This window comes from Geotrypetes seraphini, chromosome 7 (genome assembly GCF_902459505.1).
Source record: "Geotrypetes seraphini chromosome 7, aGeoSer1.1, whole genome shotgun sequence".
Lineage (NCBI taxonomy): Eukaryota > Metazoa > Chordata > Amphibia > Gymnophiona > Dermophiidae > Geotrypetes > Geotrypetes seraphini.
This window is the reverse complement of record NC_047090.1, coordinates 22,755,594-22,775,786: the sequence shown is the minus strand read 5'-3', so window position 1 is coordinate 22,775,786 and position 20,193 is coordinate 22,755,594. Positions and strand designations below refer to the sequence as shown.

At 42.3% G+C, this 20,193-nt stretch overlaps 1 protein-coding gene across 1 annotated transcript in view; it reads right to left on the bottom strand.

The window, feature by feature from the left end:
• The window catches only part of HSP90B1 (heat shock protein 90 beta family member 1), a 123,071-nt gene that overhangs the window by 35,880 nt on the left and 66,998 nt on the right, over positions 1 to 20,193 (bottom strand). Inside the window, exons 10-13 of the mRNA XM_033951745.1 lie at positions 20,073 to 20,150; positions 19,367 to 19,432; positions 10,691 to 10,960; positions 4,831 to 5,076 (exon numbers count right to left, since the gene is read on the bottom strand). Of these exons, the coding sequence (XP_033807636.1) occupies positions 4,831 to 5,076; positions 10,691 to 10,960; positions 19,367 to 19,432; positions 20,073 to 20,150 (660 nt within the window). The remainder of the gene's footprint in view (positions 1 to 4,830; positions 5,077 to 10,690; positions 10,961 to 19,366; positions 19,433 to 20,072; positions 20,151 to 20,193) is intronic.

Here is a 20,193-nt window from a genome sequence, read left to right as displayed (position 1 = left end):
AATAAGATAACACTTTAGGTACAGTGGCAAAATAATGCTCAGAATTTAGGAAGTTGGTTGATTGGGCCGAGACATTTTCAGCACCCCATTGTATATTGTGTTATACATTTAGCACAATTACTTACTGTAACAGGTGTTATCCAGGGACAGCAGGCAGATACATTTGGGTAATATCAGCCACAGAGCCCTTTAAGGACAGTGGTAAAAGTAGATTGCCACCAAGTTTTAGAAACTTTGCGACTGCCTGCACTGCACAAGTGCCTTACCGCTTGATGCTGCCTCACAGTACCTCAGTTCTGTAAGCAAACTAAGCAGCCAGCCAGGGGAGGTGGGAGGAATGAGACTGCCTGCTGTCCCCGGATAAGGATAAAACTGTGCTTTATCCTTGGACATTCTCACATGTGGGACTCCCTAGCTTACTGAAAAGGGATGAGGGAGAGTTTGCCATTAAGAAAATTAATTCTGTTAATACTGCTTGGCCAAAACCATCATCTCGTCTAGAACAGGATTCTAGACAGTAGTGTGATGTGAATGTATGCACTGAGGACCAAATAACTGCTTTGCAAGTTTCATCAATGGGAGTGGACCACAAGAAAGCTACTGATGCTGCCATAGCTTGGACCTTGTATGCTGCAATACATCCCTTGAACTGCAGCCCAGCCTGAGCACAGAAGGAAATACAGGCTGCTAACCATGTGGAAATAGTTCTCTTGGTTACAGGCTGGCCCAATCTGTTAGGATCAAATAGATGAATAGTTGAGAAATCCTGTGGGACTTAGGGCTAGATTCACTAAGCCCACTGATCAAGTTCCAACCACTTAGCAACCCGATTTCCCTAACCTCTGTCCTGATCATCCTCTGATCCGCACATGCAAATGAGGGGGGGGGGGGGGAAATGGCATTCCAATGTAGGCATACAGCGATTCACTAAAAACAAAACAAAACAAAAAACCCACACACAACTGCAACACTGACTGGGCTTGGTTGATCAAACAAGCGACTGCTGGGGACCAGTCGCTCACGTGGTTTCCGACTGCATTTCCTGCTCTGCCAAGATTCTCCTGCTGCCCTGCTTCTGCCCCGGCCTTCCCCTGAAGTGCGAGCCTGTGGGTTTAAAGCAGGTTAAAACCACAGGCTCGATGGGTTAATATTAAGTTTGTTTGTTTTTTAAGTCACTGCTCTAACCATCAAGTTTCAAGTTTATTAAAATTTGATGGTTCGCCTATTAAGACTAAGCGAATTACATAATAAAAGCATTATAGTATAGAATAAAACAAGTTATTTTACTTTAACAATTTTCGAGGTGCTACGACAAATTGACAATACAGACGAACTATGAAACATAAGGAAAGAACATTAGGGGATGATAGTTACAAATTGTGGTTTCCTCAAGGGAAGAAAGGGGGATGATCTGAGCATGCATCGGGATCGCTACAGAGTTATCTGGACATTGGTAGGACGAGCGAGGTGATTAAATTTGCGGACGATACGAAGTTCTTCAGAGTAGTGAAGATGCAGGGGGATTGCGAAGATCTGCAATGTGACAATCAGGCTCAAGGAATGGGTATCAACATGGCAGATGAGGTTCAATGTGGCTAAGTAAAGTGATGCATGTAGGTAACAATCTCATGCACGAATACAGGATGTCCGGGGTGGTACTTGGCGAGACCTCCCAGGAAAGAGACTTGGGAGTTCAGATCAAGTCGATGAAGCCGTCCACGCAATGTGTGGCAGCGGCGAAAGTGGTGAACAGAATGGTTGCAGTTGAAGCAGGCTATTCAGGTAGGGGGAGGGTCAATCATCGAATCGGGAGGCAGATTTAAAAAAACAAACACACAGAAACTAAACAATTTGAAAATCGGGCAGCACTAGTCTAGAGAACAATCATTTCATTCTAGAAGGGGGTATATAGAGTCCCTAGAGTTGGCATATAAAAAAGACTAAATATTTGCTTAAGGCACGGAGGGTGATAATTGGACAAAGCCCTCAAGTTCAAATTTCAAGTTTTAGATTTGATAAAAATAGCTTATCAATAATTTACTAAGCGAGTTACAATAAAGTATAAAATAAATATACAGTTCAAACTTCTTAAAATGGGTTAGACGGACAAACAGGCAAACTTGAATACATAAGGCAAAAAGGGAGAAAGTTAGTTAATGGTTTTTTAAAAAAAAGAAAAGAAAGAGCCATAAATGGAAGGAACATGAGGAAAGGTAAACAATGTTATTAAAAGTTTTGTTTTTTTGCACGCTGTATGTCATTTAAGTATTAAGTGTCTCTGAAAAGAAAGGTTTTCAGGTTTTTTAAATCGATTAAGATCCTTTTCTTCTCTTCTATATTGTGGCAGGGTATTCCAGGTCTGAGGGGCCATCACCGAATATATGTCGTGACGTCTAGTACCAATAACTTTTAAAGAAGGAACCGCCAGCAGCCTTTGAGCTGTGGAACGGAGAGAGCGTGAAGTATATGGAATAAGCATTCAGTTTATGAATTGTGGTTCATTGGTGGACAGTGTTAAATATTAGAAGCAGGATTTTATAGGTTATACGGTGGTTAATAGGAAGCCAATGTGAATCAATCAGAAAGGGAGTTACGTGATCAAATTTTTTTCCGTTGTGGATGATTAACAGCGGTATTTTGAATTATCTGTAAACTTTTCTTTTCCTTTTGAGTGATATTTAATAATAATGAATTGCAATAATCGAGCTTAGAAATGAGTATTAAAATATTTAATGATTTAGGTTCCAGAAACTTGGACATAGAACGAATCAAACGTAGGCGATAAAAGCTGCATTTATCTTATGAACACATTAGTAAAGTTGTTAATTTGTCAGATAATATGGGATCCCAAGTATCTTTAATGATGATACGTCTAGATGTGTTATTAATGGTAAATGGAGCACCCAGATTTAATCCCCGTTTCCATGGAAAAAGTAGAGCTTTTGGTTTTTTTTATATTTAAAGCTAATCTGTTTAGGGTAAGCCAATTTTTAATTTTATCTAATTTTTGGTTGATCTGGTGTATTTCATCTACATTTTCTGGATTGAGGGGATGAGTCAGCTGAATATCGTCTGCATAAGTAGTAAAGCCTATAGATTGACATAGACTTAGTAAAGGTGAGAGAAAAATATTAAACAGTAATGGAGACAGAATAGAGCCTGTCTTCTTTGGAATTGAGAAATACCAGGAGTAGAGCCACTGATTTCCTGAGAAGGAGGGAACTACTTCTATGACATTTAGTTGAATCAGTGCTTCAATTTCCTGAAGAGATGTCTGTTGAGATTGTGAAATGACTCTTGGAGGATGTCTGGAGGAAACAGAAGTTTACCTCCAATAGGTTGGGGAAGAGGCTGAGGAGGAATTTTGGCTATGCTCTCTAAAAGCACAAAAAAGGCTAGGCTGGTTTGAGGAACTGAAGACTGGGTTTTTTTTTTAGGTCCGTTTCTGCTTCTTCTGTGTTGGAGGCTTAGAAGAAGAAGTTGTTGGATACTGTTTTATAGGAATAAAAAGTCTACCTTTGAGGAGGCGTAGATGGTTGAGCTTTAGCTTTAGATCCTGTTAAAAGTATTCCAATCTTGCTCATGCCGAATAAGTCTGAGTAGCATTCTTCACCTTATCACCAAAGGAGTTCATCGAGAAAAGGGATGTTGGCCAACTAATCCTGAAGATTGATATCCATATTGGAGATTCACAGCCAAAACATCTCATAGCAACGGACATTGCTGATGCTCTGGACGACATCTCAAATGCTGTTCTTGTCATAAATGATCATGTTTAAATAGATGAGTAGTCTGCTGAAAATCTAGTAGGCGGTCAGATGGGATTTCCTGCTGAAGATCAGCCCAAGTTCTTTACAAGTTGTTTAAGGTAAAAAGTCACTTAGGTTGTATTTGTAATTAACTCTTGTTAGCCAGAGTTCTGGTAAAGACAATAACCAAATTTATCCATAGTATGACCCTCACAATCTGGCGATACAGTGGCATAAATCCTGGAGCTTGAAGATTTTAAAAGTTGATTTAACAAGCAATGATTGGTGTGGTAGCTGCAGTTTATCAACTCCAGGGCAAGACTGTATTCTATTAAAGAAAGAGTCAATCTTTCTAGGAGCTATAGTGACAGAGGGTTCTCCCAGTTTTTTAAAGAGCACCTCTGAGTAGATTGTGTAGAGGCAATTTTAGGAGGCTCATCAAAACAAAACATCAAGGACCACTGCTCTAGGCTCAGTGTCTGCTTCCAGTTTGACAGGGAGAGCTTTTCCTGTTGATGGGTGGGATATAGAGATTAAGTATGTCAGTGTTTAAATCATGAAGTGGAACAGTGGCAAAATGCCACTGTTGGATAGGCTGGATAGTAAATGTGGGCAGAAAATACAGGTCTATGTTTTAACAGAGCAGCAGACCAAATCCAGGGACGTCAAGGTTCAATTCTACCACCATTCCTAGAGACCTTTAACAAGCCATTTAACCCTTCCAGTGCCTCAAGTACAAACTTTGTGATTTCCTGGCCCTGGAGGGCTTACAAATACCAACTGTACCTGAATGTAGCCTCCCTTGAGCTACTACTAAAAATAGGCATATGCTAAACCAAATCCTCTTCCCTTATATAGCTCACATTTTATAAGTATATCTTATCAAAACAGATTGTCATTTACCAATCTTTGAACTTGGTACAGATGCATCCATCTATCCTCTCCCACTAAGTGAACATACCTTACAATGAACCAGTAGATTTTCTTAATACATCAGTGAACGTTTATAATGTTATGCTTCATTGAAGCTTCAAGTTTGTATATCTGAATAGATCAAACTTTTCTAGCTCAAGATGAGTACCTGTTCCTTTAGTGCCTTTTCCTTCATCCAGTTCAGTAGTGGCTCATATTCTTTTTCTAAAGCTTCCCGATGCTCCTTGGTTTTCTCACTTTCATCAAACTTTACTCCTTCTTTGGCTACATTCTGGAATCTTTTTCCATCAAACTCTGGCAAAGCCTGAATGCAGTACTCATCTACAGGTTCAATCAAGAATATCACTTCATAGCCCTTTTTCAAAAGACGTTCAACAAATGGAGAAGATTCCACCTGTAAAGAACAGAACAGGTATGTGCGACAGGTTTTGTTTTAAATACTTTATTCATTTTCGCATATTACAAGTGTATTAGATCAAATCATATGAACTTATACACACTTGATTAACTCTCATATAACACATTAAATATATGTGGACAGGTTTAACTTACAATGCAAAACTAGTGCATATTTATTGTAACTGGTCTCAAGATGCAAGCAGTAATTATAACATGAGTAGAAAACAGTTTAACTCTAAATAGATCACATGTGATCTAGTCAAAAATGCAACTTCCTACTGTGCTACATTAATTGCTCACATTAGGATCACCACATCATTAAATGTTGATTGCAACCAAGTACTAGGATCTTAAAGCTGGTCTTGACTCTAAACGTTAACACGACACTGCTATGAAATGTAATTTTATCTGTTTTCCTTTTCATAAACCTCACTAGACCAGTGTAAAGTACGTTATATTGCCTGACCAGCAAAATGTAAATAGAAAAACAAAGGAGTTTCCAAGGATATCAGAATAAGAGGTACATACTGGAGCTAATTAGTACCTCAAAGCAAATAAATGGAACCAAGCTTAAAGTTCTCAGGGAAACAAATCAGGAAAGGAAAAATTAGATCTCACCTGATAATTTTTTCTTTCCTTCAATCAAAGCAGATTAATCCAGACACTTGTAGGTAGGCTAATGACCCATCTACCAGCATGGTCACCCAGTATTCTTTCCTGCAGAGATGTTGGGTCTCAAGGTCCAGGTCTTTACTACTTTGCTCTTGTTCAGTGTTTCTCAGTCTCATTGAGTTAAAGGGTGTTTAGGCTAAGTGGTGAAGACTATAGGAGGTATAGTTTGTGGTCCCAGGTCCCTCCCCCCCACCCCCATCCTGCCACGGCCCTATTTTCCAGCTAAACTATCACTGTTTTGTCTCAATTTTATTTTCTTCTGTTCATAGTAATTTTAGGACCTTCTCCATTTTGATAATGCACTTGACTTTGAAAGCCAGTATGATTTAAAGATGTCATTTCTGTGTCCCCTCTGCTGCAGAGGAAATAATTTTATTGCATTGAATTGAAGGGCCAAAGAGCTTTTTGGAAGATCTTCTGTAGGAAGCTGAAAAGAGATTGTGAAATTGTGTCTGGCTTTCATAATAAGCATAGGGCATAACCTGGGACACCATCTGAAGAACCCCATCCCATTGGTCTGTTTTAAGAGTGCCCCCAATGGGAAAATTATGGGGGGAGGAAAGTGGGAGAGAGACATAGTAATGGTCTCTAGAGCAGTGGTTCCCAACCCTGTCCTGGAGGACCACCAGCCAGTCAGGTTTTTGGGAGAGCCCTAATGAGAGATTTTCATATCATGGAGGTGGCAGGCATGCAGATCTGTCCCATGCATATTCATTAGGGCTATCCTGAAAACCTGACTGGCTGGTGGTCCTCCAGGACAGAGTTGGGAACCATTGCTCTAGAGAATCAAAAGGGACCATTACTTGGATTGTGGTCGCGACTGAGGCTTTTGTTGTTTAAGATTATCAATGCTGGAAGAGTAGTAAGAGCAGCCAGAGATACTGGAATACTATTAGGATGATTGCGCTTGAAGTGTGTACTTCAGACAAGGTTATTATGCAATCACTGCTTCTTGATCTTTTTTGTAGCCTCAATGCAATCCCCCAAAAGATCCCCTATACATGGGATATTGGAGAATTGGTCTGCCTGCACATTGCGATTGAATATAAATCACTTCCATAGTCCATGCAACATGACATTTGTTGTATTGTTCAACTAGCTTCTGCATTTCTGCACAGAAGTTTTGGTTGTTCATGAAGCCAGGTGGAGCACCTCTTCCTTTACTTCAGAGGTGCATCTACAACCTCAGTGTCTCCTTCAGTGGATTGAAGATGTGATAATCATGTGTCAGATCCAGAATGTAATAAGGATGTAGAAGATGGTCAAACCTAAGCTGTTGCACCGTCACTGCTGCTGTATGAGGACATGCATTATCATGGTGCAGCAAGGCTATTTTGGACAAAAGTTATCTTTTGCTGCAAATTACAGGCTAAGTTCATTCCGCAGCAATGTACAGTAATTTTCACTGTTCACCGTTTTGTCTGTGCACTTGGAAATGTGCCAGAATAGGTTCTTCATGTCCCAAAATAAGGTCAACATGAATTTCTTGGAGGAGGGCTGAAGTTTGAATTTCTTCATAGGAGAAGAGTCTCCACTCCATGCTTTGTCTTTTGCTCTCCAGGTTGCAGTCTACTCCATGTCTTATTGCCATTGGATTCTCTCCAGAATACTCAGATCTTCATATTCTCAGAAACTGGGTTGCATCTTCACATGCTTGTGAAGATCAGTATGCTGTTTAAGAAACCATCGTGCACAGCCTTTCTTGTATCCCTAGTCATCATGGCAAATGCAGATCCATAGTTGATATCCAAAGTTGAGGCCAACTAAGACAGTCATATTGGTCTTCTTTAATCAAGGCATCTGCCCTGTCAATGTGCTCTTGTGTGTGAGCGGGATGTTGATGGGCAACCAGAATGACCTTTGCTGGTTACACCTGTTCTTCCTGCTTTAAATCTTTACCCACTCAAACCTTTTATTGATTCATAGTGCTAAGTCCATACCGACTCAAAAATCCAACGTGAATTTCCACAGGTTTCATTCTGCCCAATGAAAGCGCACTACTGCGCGTTCTTTGATGGTGCATCTTGCAATGAAGCATCCATATTTCTGACCTTGTGGTTGCTGCATGACTAAAGGCCAAGTTCTGTACTGTATGTGAAACTATCCAAAAGGCAATATACAAGTATATGTATTGCTCTGTTCCTGTTATTGTATAATTAACAGCCTTTTTGCCCTCATATTTTCTGGTTTCCAACAAATTGGCGGTCAGATATTGGAAAGATTTGAGCTGGTCTTATGGAAGATATTGCTAAAAAATTGGCACTGTAAGGATTCAAAGTGTCATGAAAAAGTTAATTTAGTCAAATTTCTAGTCTGACCTCCCAGAAGAGTTGTAATTGAATATTCTGTTAGCTAGCATCATTGCTTGCAATACCCATCTGCCAAACTTGTTTAAGGTTCTGCCCTCTCTGCTTGGTAGAGTACTGTCTTATATACAAGAGATGTTTGCTTGTTTTAGGGCAGACAACTACCAGAGATTGGTGCTGTAGTTGTGGCCTATCAGATCCAGGACAAGACAGGATTCTGTATAAAAGTCCAGTTTTGTGCACCAATAGCAGGATTTTCCAGTTTAGAGTTTTCTTCATGGAATTTATGGAGTGGAGTGTGGACTACAAACAGTGGCCTAAAAATTACATCAAAGGCCTCCATGAGCTCTGTCAAATGCTCCTCCTCTTCAAGTTCCATATTACTAAGGAGTGCTTGCCCCACCTGTTTAATAAAGTTGGTAAATTACCGACTTTCAGGTAGGGACTTGCATCAAGGAAGAAGTGGAGAAGGATTGGCGGTATCCCAAAGGGCTCATCAGCAAAAAACTCCAAGGCCAGGATTCTCAAAAACCTGCATTAAAAAGCGATGTCTGCTAATGCAGCTGTTTTTGATACAGAATCTAAAAACTTGACATTCTTAAAAATAAAATATACACAAATGAGGTCGGTGGACAGCAGTAAAGATTCTCTAAATTTTGTGTGCCTATTGCTGATGGCGATGGGCACATCTATAGAAAAATGCTGTAAAAACAACCCCAAAACTGCAGGAGATGCCCACTCTCCTGCTGCCCTAAAATCCTGGCCATGACTGCCCCCCCCCTTTTTTGCAGGAAAGATGCCCACTCTTTCCTGCTGCACTAAAATACCTGATGCAACAACCCTGCCACTGACCCGACTGCCCCCCTCCTTCCTTACTTCAACATAGATGAGCCAGAGGGACATGGACATCCTCCTCCCAGCTGCTGCATCATCTAAACTGGGAATTCCCCTCCCCGGTGCATCTATAGGAGGGGCTTTAAGCAACCTGGGCCATCTCTGCATGCATTGGGAAGGGTCCTAAGGCTCCGATTGGCCCGGACACCCCTTAGGAGGAGCCTTAACCTGGGCCAACCAGAGCCTTGGGCCCCTTCCCCAGTGCATCCTACACCGGAACCAGTTGCTTTTTGTTGCCAAAAGCAGACACTGCTTTTTGAAAATGGCTCTGTATTTAAGAATCCACCGGAGGGCACATTTCAATGTTGAAGAGCTCATTTGCACGTCAGTGTCCGAGACTGCTAGAAACCTCACTAAAGACCGAGATAATCCGCCGCTAAACTGCGTACAGGCTAAACTGCCACAGTTTATCATCAGAAGATCAGTGTGACAAATCTGAGTCAAAATCTTCGTTATCAGCTCTTCTGATACTGGAATAGAAGAGTCGGAGACATTGGTGCGCTATGCACCCTAGAGGATGATGCATAGATCATGCATCTCTGATTTAGATACTCTACATCAAGAGATCCAAGATCTATGCCTTGATAAACTGTGGCTGATGCTTTGACTGGGCTGAGGCTGGGAAAGTATGCCAGAATCTGTACTGGGTGTGACTGCAGTAAACAGTGCTCAAAGCTGTTCCTTGTAGTGATGGCACTGGTATCTATGTTGGAAAAAAAAAAAAAAGTGTACTTTAGGTACTTGTTGAGCTGGGTGTAAGATGTCTCAATATAGAGGCATGCCTCTGAGAAGACACCAATTGCAAACAGGGTTATCAGGCATTGGTGCATCAATGCTTGGATGCATTGGAGAAGATGCCCCAGATAAATGCTTTGAGGGAGACAAGTTTGTGTTTCTCAGCTCACTTACAAGACTCCCCCAATGCCAGTAGTACCGAAGATGAAGTAGGAGTAATTAACGCAGTTGGTGCTGGCACTGATGCTGAAGTTGAACATGGTTTGAGTGTCAGGGTCAGAGTCTCCAGCCTTATTCAATGTCCCTGAAGTTGTAGCTAAGTTTCTCAAACTGACTTTCTGGCTTTTTGACCTCTTCTGTATACAAGAGTGTGCATGAAAAATCCTGATGTTCTAGACCTAGACACTACACACCAGTTGTGGGGATTGGTACCTAAATGGTTGCTAGGTGCCTTGGAGATTGATTGAAAAAAATGCTGACATGAAGTCAAAGGGCTCAATGGCCCCGAGAGGTCAAGTAGATGCCAATCTGAAAAAGTTGATGCTCCTAGCGTGGGAAGACTGGAATATGAAAGAAAAAATTGAAAAAAGGGATGGCACAAAAATTGCAAAATGTTTGACATGCTTTGAGAGAACAGGTCCACAGAAAACTAAGAACCACAGGTCCCACGAGCCATTGTTGGGTGGGAAAGCACCAGCAAGTGCACAGCTCAGGTGGTCCTAAAAGATTTAAAGCGATCTGTCTGTGCTGGGTTCCATGATGATGATATCCATATGTGATAATGATGGCTGCTAGACCTGAGAAACCTGTATTATACAAAACTCTAGTAAATTTCTACTGCTGATTCACCATTTTTCAATATTTTTTCAACAATTTTAAGAACTGTAAATGTTATCCCTTTTAGATAAATTGTTGTAAACCAAGTCGAGCCCTATTTTTTTGGGATGACTCAGCATATAAATCTAAGATTAGATTAGCACCTCTAGTTGTTACAATTCTTACCTCTTTCCTACTGGATCCAGCCATAAAGTAGATCTTGTCCTGCTTCTCTTTCATTCGCTCAACATACTGTTCTAGGCTGGTAAATTCTGTTTTATGATGAGAAGAATGGAATCTAAGGAGCTTAGCCAGACGAGTACGATTGGAATGATCTTCAATCACACCAAGTTTAACATTTGTACCAAACTCTTTCCAGAATTTGTCATTGTATTTGTCTTCAGCAATCTTTTTTATCATGTCGAGAGTTTTGCGAACTAGTTTCTTCCTAATAACCTAAAATATACAAAACAGTTCAGCACAAAGGTAAAATTTCTACAGAATATTATGCACTATTGCCACCTTAACTACAAGCTAGAAGCTAAGATGCAGTAGTGATTTTAGATTTAGTAAAAACAGCACAAGGCGTTAAGACACCAATGTGGATTTTATGCTTAAAATTCCAACCAGAAACGTGCTTTGTTAAAGTTTTGAGTTATATCGGAGGATTACTGTACTTTTTCCACACATACACACCCAGCTGTATAACGAAAGATTAGGTTCTTACCTTTCTAATCATCTCTCTTGTAAATCCACACTTTATTCTGGGACTAGTGGGTTATTTCTGTCTACCCACCAGGACTTTGTAGGAAGCCTCAAACTTCAGAAACTTAAACCTCTCCTCTTGAATCATCACCGACCCTGTAAACATCAGTTAGTCTTAAAGCAGCCAGGAACATCTGAGAGGATAAGAGGGGAACAGAGAAACTCCCCAGCAAGTCAGTCAATTCTGCTCATAAATGCAAAACAATGAAAAACTAGAACAGGTCATTAAACAGAAACCTGAATGACAAAACAGTGCTATAAGGAGATAGTCTGCACCGTCAGAAGGGGCGCCTGAACTAGGGATCCCCCCCAAAAAAAACCCACAAAGTACTAAACCCATTCTGATGGCACTCTTATAAAAAGGCCGATCAGAAAACAGAAATCTGGCTTACGAGCATCACACCAGAATCTGTAATATGCAGAAAAGGATCCCATCAGGAGAACCTGAAGCTCTGAAACCATATGGGCTGAGGTAATAGCCACCAGGAAGATTGTCTTGATCATGAGATCCATAAAGGACATCTGCTCCAGAGCCAGAAAACAGAGAACCAGGTTAATATTCAAGTTGGACAGGGAAGGCGCAATGGAGGTCTAAGTCGCAGAGTGCCCTGTAGAAAACAGACTACGTACTGATGAGCTACTAATGAGCCCCTCAGAGAAGAAGGGCCCATACATGAAAGATCAGAAATCTGAATCCAGAGCAAAGCTACCGGTAGGCCCTTCTTCGGGCCATTCTGCAGAAACTCAAATGGAGGATGGGTACACTTGTATCAGGGCACACCAGGCCTGAATCTCCCATTTTTCACAGACTACCACCGTGGACTTCCTTTTGCTGTGAAGCAACATGGCAATCACAGCTAAGATAGCCCTGGCTAGTCAAGGCCATGCGCTGAAGAACCATGCCGTAAGACCAAAGTGGTCTGGATCCTGCATTGCAATTGGACCCTGCATGAGGCGGTGAAAATAATGTAGCCAGAGGTCCTGATCCTGCTGGAGCCGAACCAAAGTCGGCATACTACAGCCGCCTTAGCCAAAGAGGTGTGACCAGGATCACTGGACCTCCATGGGCCACAGAGGGAAGACATAGGAGACCTTCCACCAGAAGAGAAGCTGAGACTCCATGCTCAGGGAGGGGACTCTTCATGCCCCTCCCTCCCCCCGATGACCAAGACAACCTTACACACCAGACTCATCTATAGACAGAATCACCCAATCAGAAATCTGGAGGGAGCATGGGGGGGAAGGAAAGAGAACAATGAAAAGGTCAACCTCGGAGACCTAAAAATGCTCTGCTCCGATTTCAGTGAGTGTCTTGACATCGGCCTCCTCATCGCCAGAGCGTAGAGCGGCAAAAGTGCCAGTGCACACTCTTAAGCAGCAGATTAGAGAACTGCTGCGAGAGGAATTAAAGGAGCAAATCCAGCTGCTCATGCTGACTCCATGTTGACATCGATTCCTCCAGTACCGGTCCAATCCAAGCAATTGACACCAGTTGCTTCTGATCAAGAGTCTCCAGTAGCGGTGCCGCTTCTGGTGCGGGAATCGGCACCGAAGACTCACTGATGCAATTATCTTCCTCAAACGTCACCTGAGATAATGGCAGTGCGATCTGGAAAAGCACTATGGAAGTCCAAGCATCTGGAGACTTCAGTACCGTCTGCTCAACACTAACCCTGAACTAAGATTCTGATCTCTGGGGGGATTCTGAACAAGAAACTCACCATTCTCCTCAAGAGGCTCCTTTACCATCTGAAAAAGCTTCTTTTGCTAAATTTCTCAGGGAGATGTCAGAATTATCCATCTCCTTGGAGGCAGATTCTAAAAAAAAAAAAAAATCTAAGCAAATCCTGGATGCCTTGGACTATAATCAGCCACCCAAGGAGTTACTTAAACTTCCCCTACATGATATTATCAGGAAAACTTTATAAAAACCTGAATACCCCGTTTACCATCCTGGTGGCTCCTCGTAAGTTACTCACTTTAGAGTGGTTCCTATTCCAGGAATTGATAAAATCTTCCACACGAGTCTCTAGTGGAATCCACTAAAGCTTCGGGAGAGTGTTTATACCTCTGTACCTCCTGGCAGAGAGGGCAAGGCCATGGACCGGCAAGACCATGGTTTGGCAAACGTCTATATCAAAATGCCATGTTAGCCAACCAGTCTGATAACTACACTTTCCCTTTTTTTCTTCTATATGAAGCATCTCGTAAAGCAAGTGGCCACATTCCAGAAATATCTCCCATATTGTAAGCTCCCTGCTTTTCATTTTATTTTTAACTTGCTCCACCTCCACAAGTACATGGTTACATCCATCTGCGACACCTTTGCGCGTACCTCTTTTGTGGACACAATGTTGTGCAGAAACAATGTTGCTATGAGATGCCTTACCTGGCATCAGGTGTTGAAGCTCATTAATCACCAGGACTGGCTAGCAAACGCACCTTGTTTGGGGACGAACTTTCTGGAGCTTCCATGGACACAACTACTCAGAAGTAGTCTGTCCACAAGACCAGGTGGGACACTGCTAAAGCTCAAAAAGCCTACACCTTCATCCTTTGACAGTCTTCATATCAATGAAGGTTTACTGCAAAACCTATAGCTCAACCCCAGTCTCAGCCCAGGAGACAGAGGCAACAGCAGAAACAGGCTGCTCCTCAGAAATCAACCTATCGGAGGCAGTCTTCAGTTCTTCATTAATCGCTGGGAGCTCATAACATCAGATCTCTAGGTCCTTATCATTAGTCAGGGTTACACCAGACCATCCTCCAAGAGAGTCTGCTTTGGACCCTGCACAGTCCTCCCAGTCCTCCCTTCTGCAGGAGGTTCAATCCCTTCTCCTGCTGAATGCCATCGGTGAAGCTCCCCTCAACCAGAAGAACCAGGGGATTCTACTCCCATTACTTCTTAGTTCCCAAGAAGACCGGAGGAATGAGACCCAGCTTGGATCTCAGAGCTCTCACCCTGTTTTATCCTCTCCTCAATCAGAATGACTGGCTATGCTTCCTAGATTAAGGAAGCCTACATGCATATCCCAATTCATCCAGCTTCCAGAAAGTATCTTGTTTCTAAAGCAATCGCTGTCATTACCAATACAAGGCCTTTGGCCTGGCATCTTCTCCCCAGTCTTCACGAAGTGCCTGACTGTAGTGGCCACATCTCCGATCACACGGCCTTCAATTCTTTCCTTACCTGGACGACTGGTTGATCAAGGCTATATCCTCTCAAGAAGTGGTCCAAGCAATCTCAGACCGTTTGCTTTCTCAGACCATTGCCTTTCTTCAGCTTCTAGGATTTGAAGTCATCTTCCCCAAATCAGACCTCCTTCCAACTCAATGTCTGCAGTTCATTAGGGCAATCCTAGACACCATGCATGAGAGCATTTCTTCCTCAGGATTGCCTTCAAACTCTCATTTGCCTTTGTCAGTAGCTGTTTCCTCTACAGTCCCTCTCAGCAAGACACATGATGGTCCTGCTAGGCCACATGGCTTCCATTGTTCATGTCACTCCACCTTCACACTCCTCAGTGGACCCTTGCTTATCAGTGGTTGCAAGTGATGGATCTGTAACATCATCTCTCCTGCAGTCACTTCAATGGTGGATGATCCTCAAATCTCTCCAGAGGTCTCCTTTTTCACTTACCCCTTCATCTCAAGGTCATCACGACGGATGCATCCCCTTATGATTGGGGGGTACATAGGGACGATCTTCAGACTCAGGGTCTTTGGACTGCCAGGGAGCAAAAATTTTCCATCAATTTTCTGGAGCTCAGAAGCAATGTTTTATGCCCTCAAAGCCTTTCATCTTCTCGGTCTAAGTCCTCTTCCTTTGCACGGACAATCAAGTAGCAATGTACTACATAAACAAGCATGGAGGCACAGGTTCTCTTCTTTTGTGTCAGGAGGCCCAGAAAATCTGGACTCTGGCAACAGCTTGCAATCTGTTCTTGAAGGCTGTCTACATTCAAGGGGAGAAAAATTCCCTAGTAGACAACCTCAGCAGAATTCAGCCTCACGAATGGATTTAACTCTGCAACTCTCCAGTCCATCTTTGCTCAATGGGGCACTCCACAGCTTGACTTGTTTGCGGCTCCTCACAATCACCAGTTGCCCCAGACTTTACTCTGTCTGGAAGCGGATGCTTTTCTCCTGGACTGGTCAGACCTGTTTCTGTATGCATTCCCTCCAATTCCTCTCATGTTGAAAACTCTTCAAGCTCAAACAAGAGGCAGCCACCATGATCCACATTGTTTGCTGGCCCAGGCAACATTGGTTCTCCCTTCTACTTCAGCTCAATTCCAAGGAACCAATACTTCTTCCAGTATTTCCTACTCTGCTTACTCAAAATCAGGAATCCCTTCTACATCCCAACCTGCAATCACTACACTTGACAGCTTGGTTTCTCTCAGGCTGACTTCATCTGATGTACATCTTTCCCAGCCTGTACAACAAACTCTTGATGCCGCCAGAAAACCAGCCACTCAGTGTTACCAGCAAAAGTGGACTCTTCTTGGTGTCATCTTCATCACAATCCAACTTCCCTGGCAGTTGAATTGGTGTTGGATTATCTATCTTCTCTCTCTGATTCTGGACTCACTACATCTATTGGAATCCATCTCTGTGTTATTACTGCTTTTCACAAGCCAGTAGAGGGAAAACTTACTGCTCATCATTTGGTCTCCAGATTCATGAAAGGTCTTTTCAATGTTAAACCACCGCTCAAGCCTCCACCTATTGTCTGGGACCTTAATGTGGTTCTTTCCAGTTTAATGAAGCTGCCATTTGAACCTATGGATACAGCTCATCTTAAGTTTCATGTGAAAAGTGGTTTTTCTTATTGCTCTTACCTCTGCCAGGAGGGTCAGTGAGTTAAGTGTTGGTGGCAGATCCACCCTTCACTGTTTTCCATCATGACAAAGTGGTTCTGCGCACACATCCAAAGTTTCTACCGAAAGTTGTCAGTTTCATCTCAGTCGATTGTTCTCCCAGTGTTTTTTCCAAAGCCTCATTCTCATCCAGGAGAAATGCTTTGCACACTCTGGACTATAAATGTGCTTTGGCTTTTTACCTTGACCGCACCAAATCATATCGAACATCTCCCCAACTGCTTATTTCATTTGATACAAACAAGCTGTGACATCCTGTTTCCAAGAGAATGATTTCCAACTGACTAGCGGCCTTGCATCTCGTTCTGTTTTGCTCAGACTGGACTGGCACTGGAGAGTTGTGTCACAGCCCATAAAATTAGAGCTATGGCAGCTTCTATGGTTTTCCTCAGATCTACTCCCATTGAGGAAATCTGTAAAGCTGCCACCTGGTCCTCAGTTCATACATTCACTTCTCACAACTGTCTGGAGTCTCTCTAGACAGGATGGGCACTTTGGCCAATCTGTCTTACAACATTTATTTTCTTAAAAGGCCAACTCTCCCACCATCCCATTAGCTTGGAGGTCACCCTATGTGAGAATATGCTGCCTGCTTATTCTGGGATAAAGCACAGTTACTTACCACAACAGGTGTTATCCAGGGACAGTAGGCAGATATTTTCACAACCCACCCACCTCCCTGGGTTGGCTTTTTAGCTGGCTTATCTTAATTGAGGGACCGCGTGACCACTTTGGGTGGGAAGGCATGCACAGTTCAGGCTATCGCAAACTTTCTAAAGAGAGACTTAAAGTGGCGATGCACTTTTAAAGTAGTCCGTACCGGGGCTCTGTCGGTGATGTCACCCATACGTGAGAATATCTCCCTGCTGTCCCCGATAACATGTGTTACGGTAAGTTACTGTGCTTTACCACCTGCTGTTAGAGACTAAGGAAGACTGGATTGCTGGGGGAAGCTATCTCGTTATACAAGTTTGTTCTCAGTCTCCACCTGCTAGTAGTAGTGAGGTATATAACTCATTGGTCAGGACTATACCAGTCTACCAGGCGCTACAGAACTGATGCTTACGGTGACAGTGATGACTTAAGAGGGATTTAAGTCTCTGAAGTTTTGAGGCGTCTACAAAGTCCTGGCGGGTAGACAGAAATAACCCACTGATCCCAAAATAAAGTGGGATTGTACAAGAACAAGCACAAATTGGGTAGGATGTAAAAAAGTTCCAACGTGCCCTCAAACTATGTGTCAGAAAAGGAGAGGCCTTTGACACAAGGCTGTCTACAATGGGGTTTTCTATATACCACAGTATAATTCAACCAGTGACAGGACCAAAGAGTCATCTAAATTTTATTGAACATTTGCGAGTGTTCACACCTTTTGCTCTCCATGCCCCATCAGAATATGCTTCAATTGATTTTGGAAGGGAGAAGTTCCTCTAGTTCTGCCTATAGAGAAAGCAAAATTACTTACCAGCAATTGGGGGGGATTTCTGACTGGCAGTCCTCCCTAACAAATCTGTGTACAGAACTCTCCTCTAGCTCAGGAAAGCTTTGGGCTTTTCCTTGCATGTGGGTATTCCTGTGACGAGGAGGCACCCCTCCCCATCTAAGTTCATATAGGAGGTTAAAGTCATTGCGGCCCTAGAGTGAGCAAGTAAGAGAGAGAGGAGGCATGAACTTGGGATGAAGGAGGGAGGGAGGAAGGGAATACAAAGGAAAAGTGCTGCACATGATCCAGGGGGTATATGAGAGAGGGAGACATGTTGGATGTGGCAGTAGAGGGCGTGGGAGATATGTACCCTGGATCTCTTTCCCCACTCCCTTTGCAGGAAGTGAGGAAATAAGAGAAAGACAAATGGACAGCAAGAGTGGGAGACATGTTGCCAATATGGGTGGAGAAGAAAAGTTGGACTCATGGAGGGACATATGTTGGTTGGGGAAGGGAATGAGGTCCGGAGGAGAGGAAGCATGCAGAAAAAGAAATATTGGATGCAGAGTCAGAAAGAAGTGCAACCAGAGACTCATGAAATTACCCAACAAAGGTAGAGAAAAATTATTTTCAATTTAGTGATCAAAATGTCAGTTTTGAGAATTTATATCTGCTGTCTATATTTTGCACTATATTTGTCTATAGTTGTTACTGAGGCGACAGTGCATATTTTAAAGTCATCTGCCTTCAGCTCTTTGGGAAGAAAATGAATTTAAATTAACTTTTTTCTGCGTATAGTGTGCGCCTTGGGTTTTTAAAATTTTGTGATTGCCATTATGTATTAAGATAGTGTACATATGAAAAATGAATCTAAGAAATTTCATTACAATTAGTACTATTATGGGGTGGGGGTAAAGCTTTGGTAGAGGTACACGGATTGAAGTTGAGAAACTTCAGACAACTAACTTTACTTTCTAACCCCCTGTGCATGCTTGGGAAAGTCAGGGAGTTCTAAGCTTTTAGAGAGCTTTGGATGCAGATAGTGAGCATGTTACCCAACATATTGTCACACAGAATAAGAGAACAAACTTCAACCTAGCAATTACATAAAGCAACTAGTGTATTTTATTTTTCCCTTTTCCTGCTAAGGGTGTGACCCAAGGGTATGACATTTATAAATAGGCAAACAGCCTCAGACTCAATAAGCAGGACAACTGCCCAAATGAACTATTTAAAAAGTTTATACCGCCTAAAAACCTAGGCAGTTTACATAACATACATAAAAATAAACATAAACATAACATACATAAATAAACATAACATACATAAAAATAAACATAAATTTAAAAAAAAACCAGCACAGAATACCATCATTGGCTGGTGTTGCCAGAAAAAGAGGAGCACAACTAAAACCCCACTTTCTTGTAGGAAAAAGGAGTGCTCTAAAGAAACAAACAAACAGGCAACACTATTTAAGTAGTTTATCAAAAAGGCAGTCACCCCCTCAGCCAGGAAAGCATATTGCTCCATATTCCCCTGCCTTATCCATCTTTTAGAACTCAGGTTTAATGTTACCTGCCTTCAAACCTCCATGCTGATATGACTCAAGAGCTTATGGACACTTTGTCACATGTGGCCATATAGCCCATTTATGAGTATATGACATGAGTAATCTGCTTGTTCTTCCAAAAAATGTTCTGAAGCTTGCTATCTGGGTTCTTTACTCAAAGTAATCATCCTAATAAAAATTGAACTAAACCCAAACTTTTTTTAAAGCATCATGTAACATACCTTTAGTAATTTATGCTGCTGTAAGGTTTCTCGAGATACATTCAAGGGCAAGTCATCAGAGTCAACCTGAATAAACAAACAGCAAAGTTAGTTTAGACAGATAACAAACATAAGAATATAAGCAATGCCTCTGCTGGGTCAGACCTGGGGGTCCATTGTGCCCAGCAGCCCACTCACGCGGCAGCCCAACAGGTCCAGGACCCGTGCAGTGATCCTCTATTTATACCCTTCTATCCCCTTTTCAGCAGGAAATTGTCCAAGCTTTTCTTAAACCCCAATACCATACTCTGCCCTATTACATACTCTGCCCTATTACATTCCAGGTGTACACCACACACTGGATAAAGAACTTCCTAGCATTTGTTTTGAATCTGTCCCCTTTCAACTTTTCCGAATGCCCTCTTGTTCTTGTATTTTTTGAAAGTTTGAAGAAAATGTCCCTCTCTAATCTATGCCCCTCATGATCTTATCCCCTCTAAGTCTCCTCTTCTCCAGGGAAAAGAGACCCAGTTTCTCCAATCTCTGTGTATGAAAGATTTTCCATCTCTTTTATCAGACGTGTCGCTCTCCTCTGAACCCTCTCGAGTAACGCCATATCCTTAAGGTACGGTGACCAATATTAGACACAGTATTCCAGATGCGGGCGCACCATCGCCCGATAGGCAGGATGACTTAGAACAAAGTTGTTAAGTAGAACTGAACTTACAACACCCTTTACAAAATTGAGGTATTTGGGCATCATGTCATGGAAGTCATCAGTAATGAACACTCTGCGGACATACAACTGCAACAAAGATTAACAAAAGCAATTAAAAAGTTAAACCATT